This window comes from Bos indicus, chromosome 5 (genome assembly GCF_029378745.1).
Source record: "Bos indicus isolate NIAB-ARS_2022 breed Sahiwal x Tharparkar chromosome 5, NIAB-ARS_B.indTharparkar_mat_pri_1.0, whole genome shotgun sequence".
NCBI lineage: Eukaryota > Metazoa > Chordata > Mammalia > Artiodactyla > Bovidae > Bos > Bos indicus.
The window spans coordinates 119,798,936-119,816,691 of NC_091764.1; the positions used below are offsets into that span (position 1 = coordinate 119,798,936).

Here is a 17,756-nt window from a genome sequence, read left to right on the forward strand (position 1 = left end):
TGCCTGATACCCCGCCTCGGCAGAAAGGCTTACAAACACGGGCACGCGGACAGCAGCGAGCACACTGTGCAGCTGCATCTTGGTCTCTAAAACCAGCCCAGCCACAAGGAGCCTGGGCCCTCAAAACGGCTGCCTCCAGGGTGGGACAGACACCCGAGCAGCCTGGGTGAACACCCGGTGCCAGGAAGCAGCCACGCAGCTGATTCTTGACAGGGCACGCGGCCGGGCCAGCACAGCTGACCGGACCCCAGGCCAGGCTGCAGCTGGACACCAAGGCAGCCCACTGGGCCGTTCACAGCCCAGCCAGGCCCAGCGGCATCCATGCACAGGGAGCACACGTGGGGGACACACGCAGGGAAGTGGGAGCTTCAGTTGTGGGTGTGGGGGCGCCACGGACCGGCTGCAGCAGGACCCCAGGGGGCGCTGCAGGGGAGGGGCCTCCGTGTCAGTGGGTGCGCAGGCTGTCAGCTTCAGCGCAAAGAGCAGTCCCTGAAGGTGGGGAAGTCCCCCGGCACTTCCTGGGGCACTGAGGCGCTCGGGGTGGAGGCCAGGCTGTCGGCGACTCACTCTGGAGTGCCCAGAGAGTCCATGTCTCTGCACAGGCGTGTAGCATGTGTGTGGATATGCAGAGTGCTCTTACACATGTGAAAAGCACATGCAGTTCTCCGCATCCTCACCAGGGCCTGGTGGGGCTGGACACACGCCAGGAGCTCGGTGGACACAGCTCAGGAAACAGGAAGAACCAGATTCACTTAAAGCCAGGGACGACTGTCTCCCAGCTGCCGGAGAATCAGTGATAAGGCAACGTACAATGTCATTCTTATTCTTTCTGAACATGTTTATCTCCTAAGATCTCTTCTGAAACAGAGACGGCGTGCCCGTGACCACAGAGGAGGCCCTGCCCTGCAGGGCCAGGCACAGTGGGGGTGCGCCCAGCACATGCTGGCCTTCAGGTTTCCACCGCCCAGGGGCCCTGCCAGGCGCCGAGAGGCCACCGCCTGCTGCCCTGGAGCAGCTCCTCAGGGCAAGGCCCATGGCCTGAACGGTGGGCAGGGTCAGTACCCACCAGTGCCCTCATTACCGCAGGCTGCAGGCAACACGGCCGCGGAGACCCAGGCGCGGCCGGGGATGGGCAGCCGCTGTCCTGTCGGTTCCCGGCTCGCCTGGCGGAAGCTGGCGGGCACCTGCGTCCCTGGGGCCCCACCCCCTCAGGGAGGCCCGCGGACCCGCTCCAGAAGCACAAGCTTGGTCTGCAGGTTCACGTCAAAGGGAGGCAGTCTGCTCAGGTTCACACTCAGCCCGGTGGTGCCCGGGACGCGGGCCAAGACGCGGTGCGTGTCTCGGTAGAGTGCCAGGGGCCCGGGAGCGGCCTCCATGAGCAGGTGCGTGTAGGCCAGCATGCGCTCCGAGCCCGGCTGCAGGTCTTCCGTCTTCTCGTATCTGTGGAGGAGAGCACGCCGTGCTCTGCAGGCCCACGCTGGCCTCTGGCACCCAGCGCCCCCGGGAGCCCGCGCGAAAGGGAGGACGTACCTCCAGGCACTGTTGATCTCCAGGAAGCGGGACACACCCGTCTGGGCAGCGGCCACGTCGATGTGCAGAACGACATCTGTGGAGAGCGGGCCAGCCCTGTCAGCGCCGGGGGCCCGCGCCTCTGGCAAGACCGCCCAGGCCCGGAGCCGTGCACCCACCTGTGCGGGCGGGCACCAGCTGGTGCAGCCTCTGCATCGCCACGCCACCAGGGTAGTTGAAGTGGGACACGTACAGGCCCGTGGCCGAGTACGCGGCGTTCACCACGAGGTGCCCCAGCACTAGGAGGGACCCCACTCTGTGCAGCCAGGACTTCCTATAACTGTTCAGCCTGGGAGGGAGCAGAGCCGGGGACCGCCATGAAGAGCACAGCCGCCCGCTGCCACGTCCCTACACGAGCCGTCACCACACAGCGGATGCGACAGACGCGGAAACCTCACCAGGCACCAAGGTCAAGCCCGAGTTAGCCCTTCAAGCGTCCCGAGTCACCCCTTGGGTCAGAGCCTGGCCTCAGGCACGTCCCAAGCTGCCTGGTGCCGGGCAGAGCACGGACAAGCGCCCACTGCCTCTACAGGCCGGCCACAGGCCCTGCAGACTCAGGCTGGACCCCGCACCGGACCCTGGCCGGGCGCCCAGTTGAGCCTGTCGGTCACCCTGGACACCCTGCCCTTTGCAACCCAGTTCATGGCCCCGGGCAAGCCCGCAAGGCGGCCGGCGGCACTCACACGCGGGCACAGCCCCTGGCAGCCACGACGTTGAGCAGCGGGAAGGTGTAGATGATGAAGCGCAGCTCCTTGTGTGGCAGCAGCGAGTACAGGGCCACGAAGCCCAGAGCGGGCAGCAGCAGCGCCAGGGCCCGCCTGTCCACCGCCCCCAGCGGCACGAAGAGCAGGCTGCAGCCCAGGCCGCGCGGCAGCGCTGAGTAGAAATACCAGAGCAGCGGCGAGGTCTGGGCGTGGGTTAAGGAGGCTGCGGGCACCCCCGTGGCAGCCCGCCCTCCCCTGCCAGCCTGATGGCACCCCGCCCGCAGCACCCAGGAACCCCACAGCTCGGGCCACGGCGTGACCCCTCACACGGGGACAGTGACCCCTCACACAGGGACGGTGACCCCACACACAGGCTGCCATAGCTGCAGATGGCGAGTGGGACTGCCCAGAACCATCCCTCCATCTTTCACTGTGAAAACAGCCTGTCCCGGGTGGGGGCACACTGGGCACCCACAGCGCCCGTTCCCTTCGGGGATGTCTTTTAAAGAACCCAGAGTAAAACGCTAAATCAGAAGAGTACAAGGACAGAGGAGAAGCTGGGCTAAGATGCTCAGTGGTGTCTCCTCAGGGCACAGACTCAGGACCAGGGAGACCTGCCCTGCAGAGGAGGAAGTGCTGGTGCCGGCGCCACAGCAGCCGCCACGCTCCCTGAGGCGCAGGTGCAGCAGACAGCAGTTCCTCGCTCTGCCCCAACGGAAGGATACGCCCCAGTTGGAACTCTTGTTCAGGACGGTGTTGTACCAGAGCACCTTTCCTTCTGGCCACACGAGGTAGCGCCAGAAATAGGAGTCCACGGCCACCGTCAGTCCTGAGAAAGGAAGAGCAGCTCAGGAGAGCGCAGGCCACCCCGGAAGCTGTCACAGGTGGAGGTCCCCCCAGACACGGCCCCATCAGCAGAGCAGCCAGGAGCCACAGCAGTGTCCCTCGGAGGAGCTAAGGTGTTGGGTCCTCCCCCAAAGCAGCCCCCACACGCAGGTGCCCCCACGTCTGCCCAGCCTGGCCGAGGCACAGGAAGAGGGGGCCCTGACGGGGATCCTGTGGAGGGGATCCAGTGGGGGATGCTTGGGCAGCAGAGCCAGAAGACCCGCACTGGGACTCTGTAACCCCATGGGAGGTGCAGGGGATTCTACTTAATGAGGAACAGAGATGAGAAAGCCCCCAACGAAGAGGGCACAGCCCCCTACCGGCCCAGCCCCCGGACCCACTCACCCAAGCAGAGGATCCCGGCCGGCACGGCGCAGCGCAGGGCCCGGGTCAGCGAGAGTTTCCGCCAGCAGAGCGGCAGCAGCAGCGCCAGGCCCAGGAGCAGGCTCAGCTCGGCCCTGAAGACCAGGATGACGAAGGCCGAGAGCCAGATGAAGCGCGCCCACCTCTGCTGCAGCCAGGCCGCCAGGGCCAGCAGCACTGTGGGAGGGCGGGCGTGGCGTCACTCTCTGCTCAAGGGGCACGGGAGCCCTGAGACTGCCCGCCCGGGCTGCATCCGCACCACCCCCACCTCCTGCGGAGCCTCGCCCACCCAGCCCCTCTGGGGTCCCTGCCCCCTCCCAGCCCCGCGGACCAGCTCCTCCTCCAGGTGCTGCTCTTGGGGAGGCCTCACCCCACCAGCTTCCCCGAGGCCAAGCCAGAGCCCTGCACAGGGACAGAGCTCGCTCACTTCCTGGCCTCCCTGTCCTGCGTTTCTGAGACACCTGGTGGGCAGCAGCTTTCAACAGACACTTGGATGGACCGCCCCCCACCAGCCTGGGGGACCCGGGCAGGGCAGGCGCACCCACGGGCAGGGCCAGCACATTGGGGAGCGTCCGTGTGCAGTAGAACATCAGGTGGAACTGCGAGGCCGTGACCCAGCAGAAGAGGCCGGCCACCGTGGCCCCGAACTGCCGCCTCACTTCCTTTTGTAGCGTCCAGAGTCCAAGAATCACGCCGAGTCCCACGACGGCCCTGACTGAGCAGAGAGGGTGCGTGTGCCCAGGGGATCCCGTACTAAAAGCGGGCCGGTGTACACAGCACGACGGCACTCAGCTGCGGAGAAGCCCTGCCGTGTGCAGCAGCGGGTGCACCGAGAGGTCATCATGCTAGAGGTCAAGTGCAGGAGAAGGGCGAATGCCACGTGGCGTCACTCGTGTGTGGAATCCCATGTGACACGAAAGCACTGCACGCACAACACTCACACACGAGGCCACACACTTCTGGCTACCAAAGCGGAAGCGGGGAGGGACAGCTCAGGAGTCTGCGATCAACAGACACATGGGCCATGCGTGACAGACGTCAACAAAGACGCAAAGACGCGCCGTGCAGCAGCACGGGGAGCGACGGCAACAAGGTGTGAGAGCCGTGACGGGAGAGGCGGGGAGAGGCGGCGCGCACGCGAGACTGAGCTCCGGTGCATCCGGCGTGAACGCAGCGCTGTGAATCGGCTCTACTTCAGTAAAAACTGACGTGCAAAACGAAACTAAATACGTTCCATTTAAAGCAGCGGTGTGTTGTTTTTACTGCAACTAGTTAGGTGAATTTGTGCATTTTCTGTCTCACTGGCTAGTAACCGAATCCTTTTGAGCATGGTGGGCCACCTTTGAGTCCTGTGACACTATTTATTTAACAGTAAACACTTCTGAAACTCAAACAAATGGGCTGGGCGTGGGAAGCAGGTGGCCTGGATGCTGGCACCCCGACCCTGGAGCTGTTCCGTGCCTGTTGGCGCCGGGCAGGGCTGGGACACTCATCGAGGCTGGGCTGGGCAGGGCAGACACATGCGGGCGAGGGCCGGCACCCCAGAGGCCCTGTCACCCGGCTGACACCTCCAGGGTTACACTTACCAGGGACCTGACGCTCAGACGTGGCCCCAGCCCCCCGGCCGAGGCTGCCTGGCCCCCCGTGCGAGTGGATGGCCGATCTCTGCTTCCTCATCCGCCCTTTCCCGAGGCACAGCCGCCTGGTCCCAGGAGCTCTCTGACCATGCACGCCAACCAGCATGAGCTGTGCTGTGGCTGCTCAGGGACAGGGGCCCAGCCCCCGCTGTCACACAGGCACCGCCTGGGGAGGTGGGCGCTGCCCCCACTGAACTGCCTACCAAGTGGCCAAGACGGCCGGGATTCCAGGAGGTGGCCACTCCCACTGAGGGCCCCTTAACCGGGTGACCGCAGCTGTGTGATGCCGCCGCTGCTCTCCACCCCGCCCCCGAAGGAGCCCTCACCTACGAGCTGAGAGTAGAACTTGGACGTCTCCAACAGCGAGAGTGTGTAGACGGCAGGGCTGGAGAGCGCGGCGATCAGCAGCGGCCCAAGGAACGTCCTGGGGACCACGCCGGGGAACTCGAGGTGGTCAAACTGCAGGGAGAGGGCGGGTCAGCCGGGCCCAGGCCGGGGCCCCTCGTCACTCAGGCGAGCTCACCTTCTCCACGTCCAACCGGTGGTAGAGCAGGTCGTGCGTGGCCTGCAGGTTGAAGCTCTCCTCCACCTTGGTGTAGGGGCAGGCAGCCAGGTGGGCTGCGGCCACCGCCACCAGCAGCCCCAGGAGCTGGCGCTGCCCGCCCAGGCCCGACGGCCTTCTCCCAGCCATTCTGTGCGCCCGCCTCAGGGACCTTCATCCACCGCCAGCACCACAGCTCTTGAGTGTTTTCAAAGGATGGAGACACACGTTCCCAAGCTCGAAAACTCCGCTGGAATCAACACCTGGGAGACACGTGGCGGGAACAGGGCCGCTCTGAAGCGCCGCAGCTTCTGTAACCTGGAAACACATCGACACAGGATACTGAAAAAAAATCACGCTTAAAAACTTTCACGGTTTAACCATCTTCCTCTTTCAGCTGTCTGTGCATACTCGTCCAGGAAGAAGGACCCGAGTTGCAGAGCCCAAGCTGAGTGTGTGGGCAGCTGGGGCCCGGGTCAGCCGGCCCTGGACACAGCAGGACTGAAAAGCTAGGATCTGGCGGGAGAGTCAGGAACACGTTGGGCTCGGCCCCCAGGGCAGTAGCCAGAGCAGACAGGCTGGGGCTGTGAAGCAGGAGGGTGGGGGGGCACACCTAGAGCACAGCAGAGCGGCAGCCATGAGAGTGGATTGGGGCAGCGAAGACCTGCGCCCCCAGGACTGTGTGACGGGGCGTGGATTCTGCATCCTGAACTTCGCCCGGGAGCCTCTCCGAGCCCCGGGAAGCACCACGCTGGTCGTGAGCACAAACCGGTGGACGGCAGAAAACAAGCATGTTCCTGGGCGGGGGGCGGGGGGGGAGGCGCAGACAGATGCCTGCACTGCAGGCGCCCACACACCAGGACTCTGGGGGTACCCCGCGGAACGAAGATTCTGAGAAAACCACGGAGCATCCGGGAGGCTCCTACTCACGGAAGACCTACATCTTTCCACTCGGTGAGGGAGGGAAGACAGCAAATTCTTCCTGTTTGTGGCTTGTCTTAAAACACGTTTGCTTTTCTTTGATTAAAACCAGAAGAGCAAGAAGCGAAAGAAGAAAACCACAGTGCCATTTGTTAAAACTGCTTTTTAGTTAGAGGGAGATGTATGAAGTCTCTGCTCTCCTAAGTCAGCAAGTGGGGAATCCACAACTGAATAAAATCTGGAGGAGGAAGAGGAATCCTGTTCCATACGGCGGTGGTGGCGAGGTGGGGGAAATAAGGGAGTCAAGAGGGCTTTAATAATTCAGAATTACCAAATAACGCAGTTCCGAGAGATGTAACAGAACTTGGTTCCCTTACCAAACTGTAAGGGCGGGATTTTCCTGTTTTCCCACCACTGTAACCTCAGCAAGGAGGGGCCTGTCCATCACGACCCGCGGCTGCATCACCACCTGGTGCTCAGCAGGTGCTCAACAGACGACTTGAAAAACAAATTCATAACCGCTACTAAGTGTGGACGTCATCAGCTTACATTTTCGTTCAGTTCAGTTCAGTCACTCAGTCGTGTCCGACTCTTTGCCACCTCATGAACTGCAGCACGCCAGGCCTCCCCATCCATCACCAACTTCCAGAGCTTACTCAAACTCACATTCATCAAGTCTGTGAGACCATCCAACCATCTCATCCTCTGTCGTCCCCTTCTCCTCCCACCATCAATCTTTCCCAGCATCAGGGTCTTTTCTAGTGAGTCAGTTCGTCACATCAGGTGCCCAAAGTATTGGAGTTTCAGCTTCAGCAACAGTTCTTCCAATGAATATTCAGGACTGATTGATCTCCTTTAAGATGGACTGGTTGGATCTCCTTGCAGTCCAAGGGACTCTCAAGAGTCTTCTCCAGCTCCACAGTTCAAAGCATCAATTGTTTGGCACTCAGCTTTCTTTATAATCCAACTCTCACATCCATACATGACTACTGGAAAAACCATAGCTTTGACTAGACGGACCTTTGTTGGCAACGTAATGTCTCTGCTTTTTAATATGCTATCTAGGTTGGTCACAGCTTTTCTTCCAAGGAGCAAGTGTCTTTTAATTTTATGGTTGCAATCACCATGTGCAGTGATTCTGGAGTCCAAGAAAATAAAGTCTGTCACTGTTTCCATTGTTTCCCCATCTATTTGGCATGAAGTGATGGGACCGGATGCCATGATCTTATTTTTTTCAATGTTGAGTTCTAAACCAGTTTTTTCACTCTCCTCTTTCACTTTCATCAAGAGGCTCTTTAGTTACTGTTTGCTTTCTGCCATAAGGGTGGTGTCATCTGCATATCTGAGGTTACTGATGTTCCTCCCAGCAGTCTTGATTCCAGCCTGTGCTTCATCCAGCCTGGCATTTCTCATGATGTACTCTGCATATAAGTTAAATAAGCACGGTGACAGTATACAGCCTTGACGTATTCCTTTCCCAATTTGGAACCAGTCTGTTGTTCCATGTCCCGTTCTAACTGTTGCTTCTTGACCTGCATACAGATTTCTCAGGAGGCAGGTCAGGTGGTCTGGTATTCCCATCTCTTTCAGAATTTTCCACAGTTTGTGGTGATCCACACAGTCAAGGTTTTGGCATAGTCAGTAAAGCAGAAGTGGATATTTTTCTGGAACTCTTGCTTTTTCTATGATCCAACACCCAGTTGTGGATGTCACTGGTGATGGAAGTAAAGTCCAATGCTGTAAAGAACAGTATTGCATAGGAACCTGGAATGTTAGGTCCATGAATCAAGGTAAATTGAAAGTGGTCAAACAGGAGATGGCAAGAGTGAACGTCATTTTAGGAATCAGTGAACTGATTCCTGCGAATGGAAATGGGTGGATTTAACTCAGATGACCATTATATCTACTAGTGTGGGCAAGAATCTCTTAAAAGAGATGGAGTAGCCCTCATAGTCAACAAAAGAGTTCTAAATGCAGTACTTGGGTGCAACCTCAAAAAACGACAGAATGATCTCTGTTCGTTTCCAAGGCAGACGTTTCCATTAAAGACACATTAATGCTTTAATTTCCAATGACGCCGAGCAGACCACAGAACATTCATATGCTGCTCTCTGTTCCTCTGAGGTTAAAAAACTGTCAAGAACTAGGAAGCATGTATGAAGCCGAGTGCTGGGATTAGCTGCACGTGTGCCACTTGGCAGGAGTGGGGCTCACAGCTGTTCCAGGCTCATCCCTGCAGACCCCACTCCACGGCCCTGCCCGCAGCGCACTCCTGACATCTCAGGGGGCTTCCCCGGTGGCTCAGATGGTAGAGAATCCTCCTGCTATGCAGGAGACCTGGGTTCGATCCCTGCGTTGGGAAGATCCCTAGAGAAGGAAATGGCAACCCACTCCAGTTTTCTTACCTGGAGAATCCCATGGACAGAGGAGCCTGGTGGGCTACAGTTCATGGGGTCACAGGAGCTGTGGGGTGAAAGCTACATTACCAGCCCTGCTCCAGGCCCTAGGGGCTTCTCCCCCAGACGAGGGTGCTCTCTGCTGATGGACGAGAGCAAAGCAGCTTATTCTGGAAGGCACTAGCAGCACCCTGCATGCCCACCCGGGACCAGGAGGAGACACACAGGGCATGAGCAAGTACACAAACCACAGTGAGCCCCACTGGGCCGAGACCGTGAACAGATGCACCTGCGCTGGCAGAGATCAGGCCAGAGAAAACTGTCTTGTGCTTCTTCCTTCTGGCAGTTCTGTCCTAAAGAGACCAGGTAATGTCCACGTTCCTTCTCCTGACTTAAACCACGGGTTTCGGCGCCAACGGCCTCGGGCACGGGGGACGGGGAATGCAGACTCCTGGGTCCCCAGACACACTCCTCAGGCCCCAGGTGACGCGGCTGGCCCCAGGTGAGGAGCGTGGCGGTCGTCCCGCGTGCACGCGCACGGTGAGGCCCAAGGAGCCCCGCGACGGCGCCAGCCCGAGGTCCCCTCAGCCCGCCCCGAGCCCCAGCCGCGCGCGCTGACCTCGCCAGCCCACTACGCGGTCCCTCGAAGCGCTCGCGCCTGGGCTGCCCGCGGCCGGAAGTCGGGCGGCGGAAACCAAGAGCTTCGGCGACGCCCTTCCCCGAACCTAACATGGCCGCTGAGGCTCTGCCGCCGTCGCGGACGCCCTCGCTGCCCGGAGTAAAGATGGCCGCGCCGGGCGACGCGCGGGAGAGGCGGGCGCAAGGGGCGGGCCCTGGCCTCCACGCCCCCCACGCCCGGCCTCCCGGCGGGACGCTGACCCGGGGCCTTCCTATTGGTAGCCGCTCGTGGCGAGCCCGGATTGGGCCGCACGGGGGGCGGGGCGGGCCTAGACGGCCAGTCGCCGCGCGAGGGCTGGCGTGGGGCGGGGCTCCAGCCGGCTCCGCCGAGTATCCCCGGGAACGGCCGGCGCTTCGGAGCCGGTAGGCGGCCGGAGGCGGTAGTGCTCGGCCGGTTCCCGCTGGACTTCGGCCCGTGTCCGCGCGGCCGCGATCCCGTGGCGCCGTCCGCTTCGGCCCGCCATGCGCCCGCCGGCCCCGGCCGTGCTGGGGCTGCTGCTGCTGCTGCTGCCGACCGGCGAGGCCACCAAGAAGCCGACGCCCTGCAAGCGCTGCCGGGAGCTGGTGGACAAGTTCAACCAGGTGGGCCGGTCACTCCGCGGGGACGGGGGCGGGGGACGGGGTCTCCCCGCCATGGCCCAGAATTACCCCACCGTGGGCCTGCGATCACCCTGCCGTGGACTGGGTCGCCCCCTATGGCCTGTGGTCACTTACTGTGGCCTATGGTCACCCCGCTGTGGCCTGGGTCACCCCATCATGGACTGTATCACCCCACCTGGACTGGGTCACCCCACCTGGACTGGGTCACCCCACCGTGGCCTGGATCAACCCACATGGACTGGGTCACCCCCATGGACTGGATCACCCCATCATGGACGGGGTCCCCACCGTGGACTGGGTCACCCTCATGGACTGGGTCACCCCACCATGGACTGGGTCGCCCCCCATGGACTGATTCACCCCACCATGGACTGTGGTCACCCCCCATGGACCGAGTCACCCCCCAGGGACTGGGTCACCTCACCATAGACTGGGTCACCCCACCATGGACTGGGTCGCCCCCCATGGACTGGGTCAGCCCCCATGGACTGGCTCACCCCACCATGGACTGTGGTCACCCCACCACAGCCTGGCTCACCCCTCCATGGACAAGTGTGAGGCAGCAGGGCTGACCCTGTGCGGCCCTCTCCACACAGGGAATGGTGGACACGGCAAAGAAGAACTTTGGTGGTGGGAACACGGCTTGGGAGGAGAAGACGCTGTCCAAGTATGAATTCAGGTGGGCACCCTACTCTGACTGGCCCAGCACCCTCCTTTGGGGCCTGACGTGTCCCTGGGAGTGTCTGCAGACACAGAGGGTCCCTTGGGCACAGTCACCTGTCCTTGCCTGGGACTGGCGTGTGGGCCTCTGGCCCCTGGCTGTCACCTCGCCCTCCAAGGGGCAGACACAGGGGTCTTTTCAAAACACAGGTGGGGCGGGCCCCGCCCCCACCCAGAGCTCTAGCCCATTGCCGGGCTTCCCGGGGTGGACCCCACACTTGATGTTCTCCCTGAGGATGAACAGGCCTCCCCGACCACCGCACCCTCTGCGTTTAGCTCTCTGCCTGGCAGTGATGCCTCCCGGCCCCAGCTGGGTGTTTGTCGCGGGTCCGTTCTCACTGAACACCAGCGTGGCTGCGCCCCGGCAGCAGGGGGCCTCCAGGCATCCCTGGACCATGGATGCTGACCCCTGAGGTGCCTCGCGCCCCCTCTCACGGTGCTGCTGGCCCTGTGTTTCAGCGAAGTCCGCCTGCTGGAGATCGTGGAGGGCCTGTGTGAGGCCAGCGACTTCGAGTGCAACCAGCTGCTGGAGGAGCAGGAGGAGCTCCTGGAGGCCTGGTGGCTGCGGCTGTGAGTGCTTGGGGCCCGGTGCCCCCGCGCCTGGGGTTCAAAACGTGCCAGAGACAGCAGGGATTCCACACACCTGATTTCTTCCTCACCCGCATTCCCATCCTGTTCCACCAAAGTGCAGCGATCCTGACGAGGGAGTTAGCTGGGAGAGTCCGGTGGCCACAGGCCCTCGTTTCCCGGGTCCCACGATGCTCAGAAGTGCCTTACATTCAACTGTGGTTTTGTTTTGAGGAAATCCGCCACGTGAGATTCAGTGGATACTGTTTACATCCTTAGGAAGAAGAAGCACCCCGACTTATTTGAATGGTTTTGTGTGCAGACACTGAAAGCTTGTTGTTCTCCGGGGACTTACGGGCCAGACTGCCTGGGTATGTCTTTCCTTGGGGACTCTCGAGTGTCCGCGTCGTCCTGTCGTGGCTCCAAGGGCGGGGGCTCCCACGGGCCTGGGTGTACTCCCAGCTCATCCCTGGGTTTGTCGTAACGCACGGCCTGGCGCTGCCCACTGAGCGTGAGGAGGCCCACGGCCTCCTGTGCGGGAGGCTGGGGTGTCCAGCCTTCAGGGACCCATGCAGGCATCACTGACACATTCAGGTCGATCACCTGGGCGGAGGGCATGATCTTGGCGCTCAGACCCTGCCCCAGCCCTCCTGCCATCCTGCTGGTGTGTGCCACCTCCTCCTTGGCCCCATGTCCCTGGTGAGGCCGGCGCCCGTGCATCCTGGAGAAGGGACACCGCGGGCCTGGGTTGCAGCGGGACTTGGAGCTGAGCTGATGGATGGTGGGGTTCCCCGGGGCCCCCTCTGCTCCCAGACGCCCTCTGAGCAGCTCATGTCCCCAGCGTGCCAGGGCGGGTCTGAGCGGCCCTGCAGCGGGAACGGCCACTGCGTCGGAGACGGCACCCGAGAGGGCGACGGGTCGTGCCAGTGCCACCTGGGCTACCAGGGGCCGCTGTGCACCGACTGCATGGACGGCTACTTCCGCTCGCCGACGAGTGAGACGCACAGCATCTGCTCAGGTACTGGCAGTGCCCGCAGGCTGGGAGTGGGTACTGCGACAGCGGAGTGGGGGGGCTGGGGACAGTCCCATTTCCTGTCCCTGAACAAGCCATGGAGGGAAGCGTGAAGTGATGACCCCCGACAGCCTCCTGGATGGGCAGCATGGCATTGTCAATCCACGACAGCCACACTGGGCCCGGGCACTGTGGCCTCCTGGAGGCTTGTGCAGCTCTGCTGCCCCAGCGGGAAGCTTGGCACCAGCGGAGGCGGGCTGGTTGTCCCTGCGGTGCTCGGGGCCGGGTCCATCGGCGCACCTCCGGGGGGCCAGTGCTGTGGCCAAGAATGGGACAGCAGAGGCCCTGCAGTGTGGCCCCCGGGTCTCCGTGAGGAAAGTACGCCACCTCGGTTACCCTGATGTGGGAAGGGCGGCCCCCACCAGGGTCTCTGAAGGCGCCCTGGCCGTCATCCTGGGCTCCTCCTTGAGTCCCAGATGTGCCTGTGGGGTCACAGATGAGCCTTCTCAGCTGGCTGGACACACCAACCCTTGCAGCTGGGGAGGCCCACGCCCCGCTCGTGAGGCTGCATCAGCCCAGGCTGGTGTCTTGCGACATGTAAATCCAGGGAGCAGGCCATGGGAGACGTGTGTTTCCTCCTTGGCTGTCACTGCCCAGGGGAGGACTGGGGCGGGCGCCGGCAGTCAGGTCTGGGGGCCACGCTGCTCCCTCGGGCCTGCCCGGAGTGAGGTCAGCCACCCCGGTTCCCACCCGAGACCCACCCCGGGCCCTGCAGGACCACGCGTGTTGGCGGGCAGCATGCACACCAAGGCGGGTCTGGGCTCCAGGCTTACGAGCAGCTCCTCTGAGTCCTCGTTTGCGAGAATTTTATCACCACTGGGCGTGAAAATCCCCATGTGTTGTCTTTTCTCATTAAGTCCAGTGTTGTGAGTTACACGAGTATATTTTTCTGTTATTGAGTCAGTCTTTGTGGGATTTTTGCTTGTTTTCACCCTAACAAATGTCAGTTTCTAAGCCCCAGACAACTTTTGCATTGAGTTTGCTCCTGAGACGCGCCTGCCTCTGCCTTGCAGCCTGTGATGAGGCGTGTAAGACGTGCGTGGGCCCCACCAACAGGGACTGCGGCCAGTGCGAAGTGGGCTGGGTGCGCCAGGACGACGCCTGCGTGGGTGAGGCTGGCGGGCGGCCCTCCCCTCCGTGCCCCCACCCCGAACCCCCCGCCCTCCGCAGGCTCTGCCGGCCCAGCCACCCCTAGGACACGCCACACTCTGCCTGCTGCGGATGTGCGGGGGGAGACTGATGTCCCTGGTCGTGCTTTAAGGGGTCACAGGTGGAGGCTGGCTTCGCAGGCGGCCACTTGGAACCCACTGCAGCCTCGACCCCGGGCTGGGAGGGTGGCCGCGGCCTTGCTGTCTGTGGCCTTGGGGGTCCTGTTGGCTCAGGAGGGGAGCCTGACCCAGGCCCAGTCACGTCCCCTTGGGCACTGCAGGGCTGGCAAGGCGACGCTGCCGGGAGGTGGCGGCCTCTGAGTGCAGTGACGGTGCAGTCCCGTGCTCGGGAGGCCCCTGACCAGGGCCTGGCCTCCCACCACCTGCCGCCCACCCTCAGGCCTTGCTTGGACTGCAGCCCCGTCCGCAGCGTCTCAGGGCCTGGGGGGGTGTGCTGCGCTGCCCGGCTGCTCCTGGGGGGTCCTGTGATGCCCAGGGCTGCTCCTTGGGGGCGTGGGGGGGGTCCCTGCGCTGCCCGGCTGCTCCTGGGGGGTCCTGCCCCGGGCTTGGTTTCAGCCTCACGGCTGGCAGGCCTCCTGCCTCAGGTCCCAGACTGAGTGGGGTGTGGTGCCCTCCCCGGCCCTGAAGAGGGACTCATGCTCAGCTGCTGCGCTGTGCCCGCTGCGCACAGAGGCCCCATAGGTCGGCCGTCCACGCGTCCCCAGGCGAGGGGCTCTTGGCCGCCGGGGTCGGGTCAGGGCCACCCCTCAGCGGTGCTGTTGTTTCCAGACGTGGATGAGTGTGCGGCGGAGCCGCCACCCTGTGAGGACACGCAGTACTGCGAGAACATCAACGGCTCCTTCGTGTGCGAGGGTGAGCGCCGCCCGCTGCCCTGGCCTCCCCCCGCCCCGGTCTGTCCTGCCCCTGTCCGTGCCCCCGCCCGCCCTGGCCTCCCGTCCTGCCAGCTCCCCAGGCGCTTGTAGTTTGTCTGCGTGGCCCCTGCCCGCGCTGCCCGCTTAAAAAGCTTAAGGTGGCAGCACGAGCGCCGGCCGCTTCCGACCGTCAGAACTTCAGGGGAAAGGGGGGGCAGCGCCTGCTGGCAGGACAGCCCTGGGGTCGGCGCGGCACTGACCGGACGCGGTGCCTTGTCCCCTGTTCGATTCTCCCTCAACGACACCGTGCCCGCGTGTGTCCATCGCATTTCTCTGCGTCGTGTCCTTAGGAGCGTGCTGATGTCTGGTCTTCAGCAGCCCACGTGGTTGAATATTTCAGCCGTGCGTGTTCTCCAGTTAGACTTGGAGAGCCCTTTAGGTGGAGCTTTTCACGCCGCTCCTCACTTTCCCTGCATCAGCCTCCAAGTTGGGCCGCCCGCCCCAGAGGCGGTGCCCCTTCCTCGCCCAGCAGCGGTCCATGTGGCTCACAGCCCCCGCGGCGTCCTGTCTCATGCTCCACGGACACGCAGCTCCGTGTGTGACGTGCTGGGGCATGTTGTGCCCCAGCAGCGTCAGGAGCGCAGGCCGTCTGCCGGGGCAGCACGGGGGTCCACCCCTCACAGGATGGGGACACCGGCTCTCCCGGCCACAGGCCCTCCTCCGCCCCGCGCGTGGCAGGCCCTCCTCCGCCCTGTGCGCGGCTCCTGCAGGACAAGGCTTTCACGGCGTCACCCTCTCCCCTCGTTGCAGAATGTGACCCTACCTGCATGGGCTGCACGGGGAAGGGCCCCGCCCAGTGTAGAGAGTGCATTGCCGGCTACAGCAAGGAGAGCGGCCAGTGTGAAGGTCAGCGGCTGCACGTGCTCCACCGGGGCCTTCCCGGGGGCCACGTGCCAGTGTGGGTGGGGCCCCGGGGAGGCACGCAGCTCCTGCCCTCACACCTCTGCCTGTCCCCTCCCCAAACGACCGCCTGGTGCTCCTGCTGAGCCCCTCCCTCCTTTGTCCACTGCACGTCCCGTCTCCGCCTCTGTGCACGCGTGAACCCCCCCCGCCCCCGCGAACCCCTCGACCCCTGCTGGGCCTCTCTGCCCAGTGAGGTCACCTGTGCAGTGGAGTGTTCTCATTTAGACATCGACGAGTGCTCGCTGGCGGAGAAGCCCTGCCTGAGGGACAACGAGAACTGCTACAACACGCCTGGGAGCTTCGTCTGCGTCTGCCCCGACGGCTTCGAGGAGGCCGAGGACACCTGTGTGCAGACCAGGCCGGCGGGGGCTGGTGAGTGACACCTCGGCCACCTCTGCTCCTGCCCCCCGGTCCCGAGTCAGGAAGTCCGCGCATGTGGCCCTGGGCTGGCGGGGGGCGGCGGGGGGAGCACCACAGCCCTGGCGGCTTCAACCCCAGAGCCCTGCAGGCGGGACGTCTGAGCTCCAGTGTTGGGGACTGCCTCCCCTGAAGCCAGTCGGGAGCATCCTTCCTGCCTTTCCCAGCTCTGGGGGGGTCACTCCTGGCGTTCCTGGGTGGGCAGCCGCGTCCCTCCAGCCTCTGCCTCTGTGATCTCACGGCCTTCTCCCTGGAGTCTGTGTCCACAGTTTCCTCTGCTGGTGGGGGCTCAGGGCCCGCCCCAGTGACCTCAGTCGCCGGCAGGGACCCTATTTCCAAGCAAGGTCACGTCCACGGGTGTCCCATGGGGGTGCAGTTCTTCCAAGACGGTCCCAGATGCATCCTGAGGGATGTGGGACAGCCATGGGACGGTGGCTGGGCCTCCAGGAGGAGCTGAGGCCCCGGCAGGACCATGGGGGGCCCGGGGGCAGCAGAGAGCAAGGCCAGGAGGGGCTGCGGCTGCTCCGCTCGGCCCCGTGTGCCAGGGCTCACGATGTGCTGGGCAGGGCCCCCATGGCTGCAGGCAGGCCGTCCACTAGCCGCCACGGCTCCAGCGGGGCCCCTTGTGCCAGGATTTTACCCAGTGACCTCTGTTTTCTGACAGAAGCCACAGAGGCAAGTCCGACGCAGCCCCCCTCCCGGGAAGATTTATGACAAGCACGGCGTTGGCCACACCGCCCCTAACTTATTCAGACTGTTGTCCCGACGGTCCGGTGCCGGCCGCTGGCTCCAGGGGACTCCTTCCTGGAACAGCCGGTGCTCACTGGACCTTTCAAAACCTGTGTTTCTTGGTTGTTCTTAAACAGATTTGTATATTTTGATACTGTTCTTTATAATAAAATTGGCCACTGAAGGTAATTAGGCAGAGAACAGGTGTGGGTTTGTCTTGTTAAAAACATGTGGACGCTCTCGGATAGAGTTTGCCCAGTCCTGGAGCCCCAGGCCTGCAGGCCCCCCAGTGGTTCCTGTTGCTCACCCCAAAGGCTTGCGAGCACCAGTGGAACGTTGATCAGGGGGTTCAGGGCCCCCCGAGGGCCCTAGAGTGAGTGTAGTTAGGGACCCTGTGGGAAGAAGTCAGAGGGGAACTCCCAGGGCCGGGTCCTCATGTAGGAAGGAGGCACCCTGCACCCCCAGGCCTGGCTGGTGCTCCGCAGCCCACGCAGCGATGAGACCACAGCTGCCCGCGGGGTCTCCCTCCCCCAGGCCCAGCCTGTGCTCCGCAGTCTGCACAGCGGTAAGACCACGACCGCCCACGGGGTCTCCCTCCCCCAGGCCCCCGGCGCCCCCGCCCCGGGCCTCACTCCCACCTGTCACCCTCTCCCTCAGTCCTGGCCCCAAGGATGGTCCCCGTGGCCCTGGCTGCCCACGGGCGCTTAGCCCCAGCTGGGCACTCGCCTGGGTGCTGGAGTAGCCTGCATCAGGACTCTACCCCAGGGCGCCCTGCTAGAGAGGGACACAGCACCAAGGCCACCCGTAGGGCCCTGCAGCTGGCTCTACCGGCTCCCCCAGCTCCTGTCAGGCGGAGCCTCCAGTCCCAGGCCCAGGGCAGGTTCCCCGAGTCCTTGGGGTGAGCAGGAGTCCAGTGGGCTGGGCGAGGCCAGCACCAGACGCACGGTGGGGGCAAAACCGGGGGCCACATGGTC

At 63.2% G+C, this 17,756-nt stretch overlaps 2 protein-coding genes across 4 annotated transcripts; one reads left to right on the plus strand and one right to left on the minus strand.

Moving 5' to 3' along the window:
• Nucleotides 1-817: 817 nt before the first annotated feature.
• On the minus strand, nt 818-9,790 carry ALG12 (ALG12 alpha-1,6-mannosyltransferase). Of its 3 annotated transcripts, none has more exons than XM_070790611.1 (10): nt 9,636-9,790; nt 5,682-6,017; nt 5,485-5,617; nt 4,063-4,236; nt 3,504-3,698; nt 2,999-3,102; nt 2,253-2,476; nt 1,689-1,858; nt 1,531-1,606; nt 818-1,440 (listed from the first exon to the last, which is right to left on the minus strand). In XM_070790611.1, exons 2-10 carry the CDS (start codon nt 5,847-5,849, stop codon nt 1,209-1,211), a joined length of 1,476 nt encoding a protein of 491 aa, XP_070646712.1. In that variant the 5' UTR covers nt 5,850-6,017; nt 9,636-9,790; the 3' UTR covers nt 818-1,208. The 3 variants fall into 3 exon arrangements, with proteins under 3 accessions (XP_070646712.1, XP_070646713.1, XP_070646714.1); XM_070790612.1 differs by lacking the exon at nt 9,636-9,790 and adding an exon at nt 9,026-9,228; XM_070790613.1 differs by lacking the exon at nt 4,063-4,236.
• Nucleotides 9,791-10,004: 214 nt separating this feature from the next.
• CRELD2 (cysteine rich with EGF like domains 2) lies at nt 10,005-16,971 on the plus strand. The gene is made up of 10 exons (XM_070790614.1): nt 10,005-10,276; nt 10,891-10,973; nt 11,474-11,584; nt 11,861-11,952; nt 12,423-12,599; nt 13,667-13,762; nt 14,591-14,674; nt 15,484-15,579; nt 15,862-16,008; nt 16,718-16,971. Exons 1-10 carry the CDS (start codon nt 10,157-10,159, stop codon nt 16,765-16,767), a joined length of 1,056 nt encoding a protein of 351 aa, XP_070646715.1. The 5' UTR covers nt 10,005-10,156; the 3' UTR covers nt 16,768-16,971.
• Nucleotides 16,972-17,756: the final 785 nt, after the last annotated feature.